General features: G+C 39.2%; 1 protein-coding gene across 3 annotated transcripts in view; it reads left to right on the top strand.

Annotated features, from left to right (window-relative positions):
• Positions 1-12,471, top strand: part of cacna2d1a (calcium channel, voltage-dependent, alpha 2/delta subunit 1a) — a 114,013-nt gene that overhangs the window by 13,052 nt on the left and 88,490 nt on the right. For all 3 annotated transcript variants that reach the window (XM_042510981.1, XM_042510980.1, XM_042510979.1), the window contains exon 2: positions 10,404-10,485. In XM_042510981.1, coding sequence (XP_042366915.1) covers positions 10,404-10,485 — 82 coding nt within the window. The remainder of the gene's footprint in view (positions 1-10,403; positions 10,486-12,471) is intronic.

Genomic DNA, 12,471 nt, shown 5'->3' with positions numbered 1-12,471 from the left:
AGCTCTGTCAGGCTGGCTGCTTATTAGATGCCTTGCTTCATAGTCAGAGCTGTCCCCCCAGTGGCTCAATTACATCCACGCTTCCATCTTTCTTTTTTTTTTTTTTTTTTTTTGCATCCCCCCTGCTTCCTGTAATGGTGTCAGCCTTGTCTCTCTCTAAGAACAGATTAGAAGCCCAAATTACTACTATCAGAGGAGGATTTAAGGTTTCAAGCTGTCTCACAGTGCTGGAAACCATGACTTCACAACATGATGAGCAGGGAGGAGGGGAAAAACTAAAGTAAAGAGTGTTTGCTGTCGGATGCTGCTTCCTTCGTGACGGTTTCGGTCGTATTAAGAGATCAAATGTGGATTTGCAGAATGGGTTCTGAGTATAAAAACATGAGGATGTTTACAAGATGAGAGGGCGCTGGAGTGGAAACTCCGAGATTGGATATTGAGCCCTTGATTCTCGCAGCGCACAGGCGTGCCGGGCCTCGGAGCAGACGTGAGGCTGACTTTGTGGTGTTTCTGTTAGAATGATGTAGCGTCCAACGTTGCAGGATCAATTTTCTGGACCTTCACTCGGCTTGGGGTGTTTACACGGTGTCAAGTTTATACCTTAGTAAAAACGGAAGGATACTGAAAATAAACATGTTTGCTATGAAGCTATAGAATAACATGAGCTCACGTGAACACCGCCGCTGCTGAATGACAATATAAGGTTGTTGCAGTGAAAGAAATGTGTGCTTCTCCCCAGGTGTTATCCTTTCGCTTCCCCAGTTGATCAAGGGTATGGCATGCATGCAGCACGACATTAGACTATTAATACCATGAGTTTCCATCGTGATGAGAGGACTTGAAGCAGCTACCGCCCGCTAACCAGCGAGACGTGAAGAAGTGTTTCATGACAAACTGTTCCGATACTTTGACAGCCCAAAGCATACAGTCTGTAGGGTATTTATTTAAAGTTCCCTTGCCACTTTCTTTCTAGAAAGAACACAGAAGTAAGTTTGAAAGTAAAGACAGGACTCCGCAGAAAAAGCTTTAAGGTAAAATCTTCCCAATCTTTTCTCCATGAACTCCATCTGGGATCCGTATTGTGAAGTAGTTTCAAATTCTTTGTAACATCCCAACTGTGAGCCTTTTTATCTAAACCTTGAATGTAGGTAAAAGTAGAAATGAAGTATTAGTCAAGGACAGTTTGAGGTCAGCACTTTATCACAACTTTGGTCTTGTTTTCATAGTTTGAGCTGTCATTTCTATCAGTGATGACATTAAACTCACCTCAGTTATTAATGGTACAAACATGATGACATTTATGTGGGTGAGAAACAAGCAGCCAGAAGATCAGACAGGTTGTGAAAAAATCCAAAGTTTAGGAAGTCAGTCTGTAAACTGTAATAAATGCTCTGGACAGACAGTTTAGGTAAAAGTCTCTCACCACAAGCTCCATAGAGTAGCCTTTTTGGAGCTTTTTTTTCAGTTGTCATGATATCAGATGTTTGCATTTCTGATTTTTCCAAGTTCTTTAAGGACTCCTGAACCAGGTTGCTTAAAAAGGTTGAGACTAAAAGTACAATCTTGTAATCGCTGTGTTTTTGTCTCTTTTCTGAAATAGTTGGTATTTTTTAAATCTGCCTGATTGTTCGACTGCTTGTGTTTCCTATACCGCTTTTCCACCAATTTAGGCCTGGGTCTTCACACAAATTGTATTGTCTAAATTTTGTTTTAAAATGTATAATCTTTCATTTACATACATATGAAGTGGCCCAAAATGAATGATCATTTAACATGCTGCCTAACTGAATTATTTTAACAATGCATGGGTACTAGAGGATTCGTGGTGTCCTGTCAGGTCGTGGATCTTTTATAGGGTTGTGGAGCTAAGTGGTCATATGTGCTGGCAGTGGGGCAGGTGCGGTATTGCACGTTGCAGTGCTGGTGTGGGAGCAAGTGTTGAAAATCATACCTGTGCTGGACTGTCCCTCATACTGTCTGCCTTTTTCCGATGAAATGCTCATGATAGGCACAATAATGAAGACAAGACCTGCATTGTCTTTAAACAGAATTATCCTTTGAATAATGCAATCCAAAATGTGAGCTGTAGCTGCTCTTTCTTTTATAATCTTCAATTACCCCTTTATTTAAATGGTTTTCTGATAAACGGGACCCAAGAGACTGTGATATTTATAGTTTCTAAGTGTTGAGGCATATTCACTTTCTGAGCTTTATCGTTGTGTAAGTGTATGAACTCCGCTAAAAGTGTACTAAACAGCTGCACAACAGCTCAAGGCTAGAGGCTGTGGTTTTAAAGTGTAGTAACAGTCACACACAGCTCAAGTGGAGGGGTAAATGTAGTCAGAGGTAAGGCAGCAAAGCTTTAATGCTGAGTCATGCTCTCTATTCTGGGACCGTCTCCACTTCCCTGTGTTCACCCCTTGGATTGGACAGTCAGCTTCTAACTGGCATTTGTTTATCTTCTAATGGTGACTCAGGGTGTTCCTTGGAAGTTTTTCTTTAACCTTTCTAAGGAGGCAAATAATGCTGAATAAATCTTTTATACGGGTAGTACTTTATGCTCAGACTTGTTTGATACACATCGTTTTCTGTGTAATTCAACTCATTAATTTTTGATTGAGACAATGATTTGTTTGTGTATCATTTACACTACCCTAGTGCTACTTGTCATTACAATGTGATGATAGTGATGGCCTGAAATTGAAAACGTTGAGGACATTACGTCATTGTTTCCTAAACACTCTTTTAAAAAGCCTGCACTTTAGAGGGTGGATTCCAAAGAAGAAGATGATGAAAAACATGAGGATGAAGACCAAGAAGATGACGAGGAGGAACACAAAGAATGAGATGACAAAGAAGAAGCAGAAGAAGATAAGGATGAAGAAGACAAAGACAACAGAAAACAGAAGCCTGAAAAAAGTTGCTAAAGACACCCCAAAAACGAAGTATGAATGAAAAGCGAAAAACACATAGAAAAAGCTATATTTTCAAATATACTTGTGTATGCGTAGACTAGGCTTAAACCACAACAATAAAGTTAACAACTGTAAAACCAGAACTATTTGCTAAAAGATGCTGATGCTGTCCTTTGGCCCATTGATGTAAAAATATTGATCAGTGCAGGTTTAAACTTTAATGTTTGAGTCTCTGCTACTTGTTCATAGTCTAAATTGCTATCCAGTGTTTTGACAGGCACTGGTCCATCACTGTGAATGGTGGGTTGTATAACACACATGCACAAAGGGTCACGCCCACTTCATTACATTAAGAGCTGCACCTGCCCTGGTGACCTTTGACCCTGGAGAAACCCCCCCCACTGCCCTCTGAAAGACCCACCGCTCTGGTTACATACAGACGTTGACATACTCACACGTGACAGCTGTCCTAACAGAGGCAGCTTCCCTTCCTGTCATTAAAGGAATGGAGGGAAAGAGAGAGGGGCTACATTTGGCTACCTATCAGCCACTCATGGGTGGGTCGCACAAATAAAGACAAATGCTCACCAGTCTTGTTGAGGAATGAGCTAACTGAGCACTAAAAGTCTCACATACTCTCTACCATGTAGACTGTGTTTTGTCTTGTTTTCCTAAATTGGTCTGCAGAGATGTGGTGTGGCACTATCTGTAGTAATATTGACTCCGCTCAGCAGCACATCATCTAATTTCACACCATTTAACTCACTGGCACATTTGTGCCTGCAATTGAGGACATGGAAAGAACTTGATGAAATTTTAATGTCATCTTTTCAGCGTTTGGAGCCCTCGTATCAGACGATCTGTTCATCTAAACTCCAACCAAGTGCGTCTACAACTCTCCGAAGTCAATGAACCCACGATGATCTGTGCTGCATGCACCTTCAGTCACATTTCACTATCGTAAGCAACTCGCTGAGGTGGGCAGGTTTTAGTGCTCCTCATCTCAATTCTCACAAGTATGAGCTGGGAAAGGGAAAAGCAGAAGATCAACAGGATGGATTCAAGATGCTATTTAGCCAGTTAGCAAATAAACAACACAGCCGAATAATGAGAATCCAAAGCATATTTACTGTGCACTAGTAAACGATAACACAAAGAGCTCAATGGCTAAAAAGTAATCTTATTTAACGACTATGGTTTTACATCCTTTTGACTTAAGGCATTTGTTTGCTTTCCTCACTTCCGTTTCTCTTCTCGTGTACTGAGATGAACTGCCAGTTAGAGTGATTTCTCTCACTGACAGGCTCTGCTGTTTTTAACGCTGACTCAAAATGCTGAATTGCCCAAAAAAAGATGACAAATGCCAACAAAAACGCCACATACCACAGAAACTAGGGGGGCAGACACTCACGAAAGCCCTGACGTTGGTGTGTCAGGACCTTTAAACCTTCCCCGCTTAGTAATCGCTTTTAAACTTACAAGTGCCTAAACATTGCCTGAACCGATACTTTAAAAAAAAAAAAAAAAGCTGTTAAAAACTGTTAAAGCCGCTGAAGAGCAGCATTAATTTTCATTGCAAAGGCTAATACAAACTTAAAATTGTTGCACTCTACTTAATAGTTTAAAGTATACTTGAATATATAAATATGGATAAATACAAAGCATTATTAGCAGATTACCTTATAAATTAAAAAAAAAAGGAAAAAAGGAACCCAGCTACAATCATTTAACAGAAAATAAGAGGTACAGGGCTACTAACAACAAAATACATTTTGATTTGGGATCTGCTACAATTGACTTCATACTCTGATCCGGCTGCTGAAGCCTCACTGTCACCAGCGCACAGACACACGCTCCCTCTATCTGTCTTGCTTGCAGTGCATCTTTGTCTCTCCACTCATACATCTGCCACTAAGAAGAGGCACCGAAGTCTTTGTTCTGATGCGGTCCAGTAGGTGCCGGTTGTATAAATCTGCACAGGCTTTTGGTGCTCAACCTTACTCATAACTCCATTGTCTGTCCAGAGCAACACATTGTGGTCTTGCTGATTGCAATGTTTTATTGGTTAAAATTGCTGAATTAATCTAATGTGCACTGGACTTTTGCACCTTTTCACAGTTGTTTTACATATTAGAAAGTAGTGACCAAATCACTCAACACCAGATGTTGTATTAGGCTCGTAGTCGGCTGGTCTGCACTGCATTCTTAATATGTAGTGAACAACTTAGTGACCACAACTGGCAAAAAGAACAAAAGCGAGGGTCTTTAACAATTGCCTGTTAGAAAAACAGTCTGCTCCATAAGTGGGTGATTGTAATGACTCAATGAGACAAGTGTGAGAGAAAAGAGGCTTGCGATGCCAGCAGGTCTTACACTTGGCTGAGTTTCACATGGCTCCAGCCCTGCAGTCTGTGACCGCTGGATCACCAAGTGGCTCTACATGGCTCACCAGCCATTTTGGAGGCTTCCTTCCTTTCCCCCTAACCAATTTCCCCTCAGGAGGGAGAGCATGAGAGGGGGGACCGAATAAGAGCTGAGCATGGGAGGGAATAATGGTGCTATCTCATTTTTCCATGTCCTGCTCTAAGTTTCCATTCTCTCATTGTATTTTTTTCCACTTTTCTTCATTAAAAGACATTTCCTTAGTCTGCCTCTATGTATAAAAAAGACATACAGTAAACTCTGTCTTCACTTATGTGAAAGCTGCACATCCTGCAGGGAATGTTTGCTCTAACTGGAGGAAGGGGAAGGTGGTTGTTTGTGGAAGTCGCTAATCAGAGCACTGCTTTGCCTTTCTGTTTTTACCCAGAAGAGTTTATTAATCCAAGATCAGTGAGATTTCAAAATTGTAGCACAAACTAAGTAGTATAAGCCATTAGCACTGATTTTTATTATATTACAAGCTGACCTCATGTTAAAACCTCCAAGCTGCTGCAAACAAGTAATGGAACCAATCAGTTTAGATCGTAACTGGTTTAGTAAAGGTACTTTCCCCGGATCAGGAGTTTTTGTAACTGTCCTCTGCTTATAAGAGTTGTGAAAAGAAGCTAATAAACACAGGATAAATGTCAGATAGCTCATGACTCGAGCTGCCCATATCTAGAAGTCCAGCTTAGTCCTGTAAAGCCCAAATATGGGGGTGGGGGGTTTAGGGTAAAATTGTAAAATTGCAATGTTGGGCCTAGTTGGGAGGTTCATTTCTGTATTTGTAGTCACATGTCTCAAGAATAGCGACTTATGATGTTATATGTGGTATGTGGAGGGACATGGCATCATCACTGATATCTGGACCAGAAAAAAATCAGTATTGGATCAATATTATTCAAAGGATGAGCAACTTGAGATGTGTGTTGTCATGGGCAGATTATGAGACAATGGGCCCCTGGGCAAAAGTATGCAGGGGCCCCCACCACTTCTCCTACATAGATACACAGACTTTGTGGTGGTTTTGTCTCTCTTTTAATTTATGTCTCCATTTGGTTGAATCATGTCTTTCTGTAGTGTCTCTTTGAGGTCATTTTGTGTATCTTTTGAAGTCATTTTGTGTTTTTTGGTCTTTATGTCTTTTTGTGGTTGTTTTGCACCTCTTTGTTGTTGTATTGTGTCTCCTTTAGGTAAAAGGTGATGTGTATCTTCATTTATATTCATTCATCGTCATTTTGTGTCTTATTTATGTAATTTTGTGTATCTTTGAAGAAATATTGTGTCAGTTTTGGTTATTTTTGTTGCTCTCTAGTCATTTTGTGTGACCTGGAGATTCTTTTGTGTGTCTTTGCAGTTCCTTTGCATCTCTTTCAGGTCTTTTTGTGTCTCTTTGTGGACATTTTAAGTCTCCTCTCGGTCAGTGTGTCTCTTAGTCATTGTTTTGACTCATTGTAGTTATGTTGTGTATCTTTGAGGTAATTTTGTGTATCTAAGAAATTATGTGTCTCCCTGTGGTTGTTTTGTGTGTCTTAGAGGTAATTATTTTGTGCCTTTTTTGTTTCATGTCGCTTTATTGTCATTTTTGCTCTCCTTGTGGTTGTTTTGTGTCTCTCTGTGGTTGTTTTGTGTCACTTTTGGGAAATTTTGCCCTATATAGATTTTTTGTTGTTGCATATTTTAGCTGTTTTTGTGTCTCCTTTGGTTGTTTTGTGTCTCTTATTAGTCATTTTGCATCTCTTTGTAGTGGGTTTGCATCTCTTTGTGGTCTTTTTGTGGACATTTTCAGTCTCTTCCAAGTCTGTACATGTTAATTTTGCCAGGGAGGGACCTGACACTTTAGCCTCCTTGGCTCGAGCCTGGTAGGCCCGTTCAGTAATCCATCCATGTGTGTTCTGCAACAATAAATGCCTCACAATTACAGTGTGATGAGAATATGCTGCAGCATGCTCAAAGAATTTCATAAATATGACATTAAATTAATGAATAATTAATGGAATTTGGCATTGAACATCTCTCCTTTGATGAAGCATAACTTTACACCTACACACGCTCACTGTTTTCACATTAGACACCTGTTGTAATGGCCCACCCTCCTTGCTTTAGGCCAAGTGGGCTTATTTGAAAAAGTCACATGCATAACAGCCCTAAAACACACCTGTTCACTATGGCCAGTGGACCTTATCTCAACCCTGGAGCTGGTCATGTGTACAGTAATCAGCAGACATAGCTATTATCAATGAAAATCCACTTTAAAGTCATTTGTAGGAAATTATATTGTTTTATTTTTCCATATACTTGTGTTTATGGATACATGTGGAAATGATTGTGATGGGGGAGTTAAAAGAGCTATGTGCTGACAGGACGCACATCCTATATCTGCCCTCAGCCACAAGCAGCTGTCTCTCAGAAGGCTAAATATACTACGTGGCAGCTATGCTACATGTCTGCAGCGTGAGCTAACCCTGCTCATGTTACACTGTATTTTTTAAATAAGATAACACAAACAGGGTTCATGTGTCAAAGGCCTCTCAACAGTCTGGAAGGTGAAGAGGTTAATTCACACTGTGGGGGAGAAAGGGTCATTTTCTTTATGGATTATGTCATGTATTTTTTAGTGGCTGCTGTAAAGGAGCCGGGGGAGGGTTTATACCTCTACAGTATATTGTCTTCAACTGTTATTTGCAGCTGAGCAGCAAAAGGTTGACAAAAGTAGGCTTATTGTAGTTGCAATAGGCATTTTATTACCTGTGGACACTGATTTTGCAGAAACAGTTCGTCTTTTGCGCCTTATAAAAGTTCTTGAACTGAAAAAATACTTTAGATTTTAATAATTTTTCAGCTTCGTTTAAAGGAACAAATTGACATTTTGGGAAATATGCTTATTCACTTTCTTTCTGAGAGTGAGAGGGGCTGTTATCTGTTATCGTGAAATTGGAAAGAGCAAGTAAAAAGGACACATTTTGGTGCGTTCACCCTCTATTAAACCACAATGTGACATTTTTATGCCTCTGCACCAGCAATAGCTGTGGTTGTCGGTATATCTGTCTTTCCATCCCATTCTCATGATTGCTTCATCTCAAGAGCACTTTGGGGTAATTTCTTTAAATGTGGCACAAACATCCACTTGGACTCTATGATTAACTGGTAAGATTTTGGTGGTCAAAGGTCAATGCGACCCTGTATTTGTCTCATAGTCGTGAATGTGATATCACAAGATCACTTTTGAAGGAAAATTTCAAATTTGGCACAAACGTTTACTTGAACTGAACAAGGAACTGACTGGTAGTCAAAGGTCAAGCCCCCCATGACCTTGTGTCATTCTTGAATGCAAATCTGAAGCTGGCATTGAAGGAGTTTCCTCAAATTTGGTACAAATGCCTACTTGGACAGGAGAATGAACTGATTTATATGTGGTGGTTGAAAGTCAAAGATCAAGGTTACTGTGACATCACAAACATGTTTTTGGCCAAAACCTTAAAGATTCCCAAAAAAATTCCCAGACAAACAGAAGTTATCGTGTTAATTAGTGAGCTTTAGAAGTGCTGGTCGGCAGATGTGTCAGCGTGTGACAGAGCCAGGCTAGCTGTCTCCACCATTTCCACTGTTCTTGATAAGCTGAGGCAACCGGCTCTTGGCTTTAGCTTCATGTACAGATATCAATCCCTTCATGTAACTCTGAGCAATCAAATACATACATTTAAGTGTATTTTCTAAATTGTCAAGCAAAAATAATGCACGATGAGGACACCTCTCTGAAATAAGTTTATTGCAACCTAAATTCAGTGACTGTACAGTGCATGTTGGGTCACCTCCCTCCTGCCAAGTAAAGAGATTCATTGGTGTTTTGACAGTGACTGGTTGGATATGGTTTCACATAAGCATCATTTACACTCTTGCCCACTCACAAACATAACCTGAACTGATCTGAATGTCAGGGATTCCATATAGGGAACTGGTGTCCTTACAGTGCCCATGGATAAGTAACAGGGCATAAACTTGATTTGTACAGTTTAGACATACTTCTAATTACTGTTTAGATATGTTACTGGACACATGCAGACACTCACATAGGGGTCATAGAATACCATTGGTTGTACTGATGTGATGGTAAGCATTTTAAATATACAATCATGAAATTATAAATTCAGTTTTCTTCATTTTTTTCCTGATGATTCTCTCTTTAGCTCTATTTTTTTGTAGCTGATTTTTAGGTAATTGTCTTGTCACCCTTAGCAGTTGCAGACCGCATGTTTTCCCTTGTTTTTGAAATAAATCAAACCACCTTGTTCACATTTTAGGTTTAAATACTTGTAAAAGGTGTCTGTAAACTGTCCAAGAAAACTGATGCAGATCCAGGTCTCAAAGGGTTCATTTGCGGAAAGGAATCTCAGTCGAGCGCACACTCAATGCAGACACACAATGCAGTACTGCTCTTTCAACACTGTGATATGTAAACATGCTGATTGCACTTAAACAGGGGCTTAACCATTTTCACAGTCTTCCTGCTGTTAGCTGATGGAAAGCTTGCGTGTGGCATTTAACAAGTTGTTTTCTTCACTTACTTTTATTTGCATGTGACACGTGGAGCATTAGACAACATATATTCGTGTGAAGCACATGTGAAGCACGGTTAAAAGAAAGTCTAATCTCTAATAAATGAGCATTTGTGTCTCTCATGCTTTTTCAGTCTCTAGCACTCTCCATTTCTGTCCTCTGTCTCATCAATAGCATACATTAACCAGCATCTCACCCCTGAGGATGGGACACACTCATGCTGACAACCATGAATAGCTCTCGCTTTAATGCACAGCTCATGTGGAGTAGAGCAAAGTATTCACTTGGCTAAACATTATTATTTCATGCCTTCTTGCCCTGAATTTAAACAGCTTTTTTAGCATATTGTGATCGTAAGCAGTAAAGCTCAGGCCATCACGCAGGCTTTATTTAAAGTGAATGAGAATGGAGAAATGTAACAAATTTGATTAGAGTGTGCAGGCCAGTGGGAAGCTTTCCATGAAATGAAGATTGATTATCTCATTGATGTTGTTTTTTGTGTGTTTTTAGGATAAAGGAATGGGTGGACCAAATGCAAAAAGAGTTAATCACATTAACAGACACAGCAAGTGGTATGGAGAACCTAATACAGGTAAGCATGACGCTCTGGTTTTGTTTCTCTCATGAATTAATGAGCAAAAAGTTGTTATATTATGAGAGATTATGAGATTAAACTCGTAAATTTACAAGAAAGAAGTCATATCACCATGAGATTAAATTCATGTCACAGATTAAGACCAAAGAGTCACGTAATATGGTTTAAAAAGTGACAAAGTATGAATAAATGATCAGAAGTGATGGATATATCGTCAAAATTATGAGATAAAATGTTTGACATTTTAGATAAAAAGTGGAAATTATGGACAGGGGATCTTACTCAACTCTCTGGTCTTAATCTGCTTCTTTATTTCTCATAAAATTATGAGTTTAATCTCATAATATTGCAACTTTTTTCTCTCTTTCTTTCCCTCGTAAATGTTGAATTTTTAAAATCCTAATATTATGAATTTTTTACTTGTAATTTTTCAGGTTTTCATCTGGTAGTAATATGACTTTATTCTCATAAATTTACTTTTTTTTTTCTTCCATTGTAAATAAGTAAAGAAGTTAAAAAAATAAAAAAAACGGAACGAATAACCCCACCATGGATATAGTGATTTCTTAGCTTAATTAATTTTCTTAAAATAAACCCATTACAGAAATTGAATATTGACAAGAATTTTTATTTGCACTTAAAGTCATTACTTTTCTTTCTCTCACTAACCCTCCTTGCACGACCTCAGCTGTCACGACACATCACTGGTCTATATATAGCATCTTCTCATTAGACATAACGCTGCATCATTTCATTCTGCCAGCCCAATGTACACGCTCAGATAAGATCAGCGTCACGACTATACAGTGACGGCCATAGTCCTTGCGCACACACACACACACACACACACACACACACACACAAACACCACATCTGACAAAAGGGAGAAGAAGCTTTTTAGATCCACATTGATTGACATAATGCATCTGGCACTTTTGCTCCCCGCTCCCTTCCAGAATATAATCAGCCGGCTTCAAAGCATCACTGAAATCATTACAAAATATGTTTTTATTTGATGTGGTGCCATGACTTGTCAGCATCAGCATCAGAAATGAGAATTTAACATATCTGGCAATATTTTGTGTTACTGAAACTGTTGCTGTGACAGAAGCCACTGCTTTTGGGGACGCCCTTGTTTAAACAGAATGTACTGTACACAGCATGCAGAATTTAAAAGGGAGTGTTATGAAGCTTGCAAGTTAATAATACATGTGGAGAAATTATCCAGATTGCCTGTGCAGTTCATCCTGTAAGTTACAACTGGGACACCTTCTAATATTGTTAATGGTGGGCACAATTTTATGTAAGCAGTTACCTTTCATCAAATAAGACACCGCAAATCCAAGGTATAATATGGGCAGTTTCAGTCTACCATACTGGATTCTTTGTTAAGTTAATACAAATCTAAAAGTTAGGAGTATTACTCTTTAATATTGCTCTTGTACTAAAGTAAAAAAATCCATGTGAGGCCTGGAGGATGAAGACAAATACACACACGCGCCAGAGTTCTGTGGTTTGAATGTCGGACAACGAATTCCCTCTAGGCTGCTAAATAATTGGCTGTTTGGCATTTGTGTTTCTTATATCTTTTGCTGGAGCATATTCCATTGCGCAGTAAATTGTCTTGTTACATAACCTGACATTGCAATTTAATCAGTGGACATGTAGCTTTGTTTTTTTTAAACAACTTTGCTTTGGCCAGTGAGGTCTGATGAAAAATAGGAGATGACCACTGATGCACAGTAACATTCTCAACCTCAGATACACTAAGTCTGCAAATGGAAAATATCCTAAGACTGAGAAAACCTGACAAAAGATCAGTTTAAATGCTGGTGAAACATATAACTGCCACTCATAATTTCAAGCTTCTTGTTTGATCTCAAAACATTATGTAAAATGTTTGGCTCTATAAAGCCAACTAATGGCTAAAATCATAATTCTGGGGATGAAGATTTGCAGAGCGGGCACTGGCAAAATATGTTC

The sequence above is a fragment of the Plectropomus leopardus genome, chromosome 22, assembly GCF_008729295.1.
Source record: "Plectropomus leopardus isolate mb chromosome 22, YSFRI_Pleo_2.0, whole genome shotgun sequence".
NCBI classification, from domain to species: domain Eukaryota; kingdom Metazoa; phylum Chordata; class Actinopteri; order Perciformes; family Serranidae; genus Plectropomus; species Plectropomus leopardus.
This window is presented reverse-complemented; position numbering and strand designations above follow the sequence as displayed.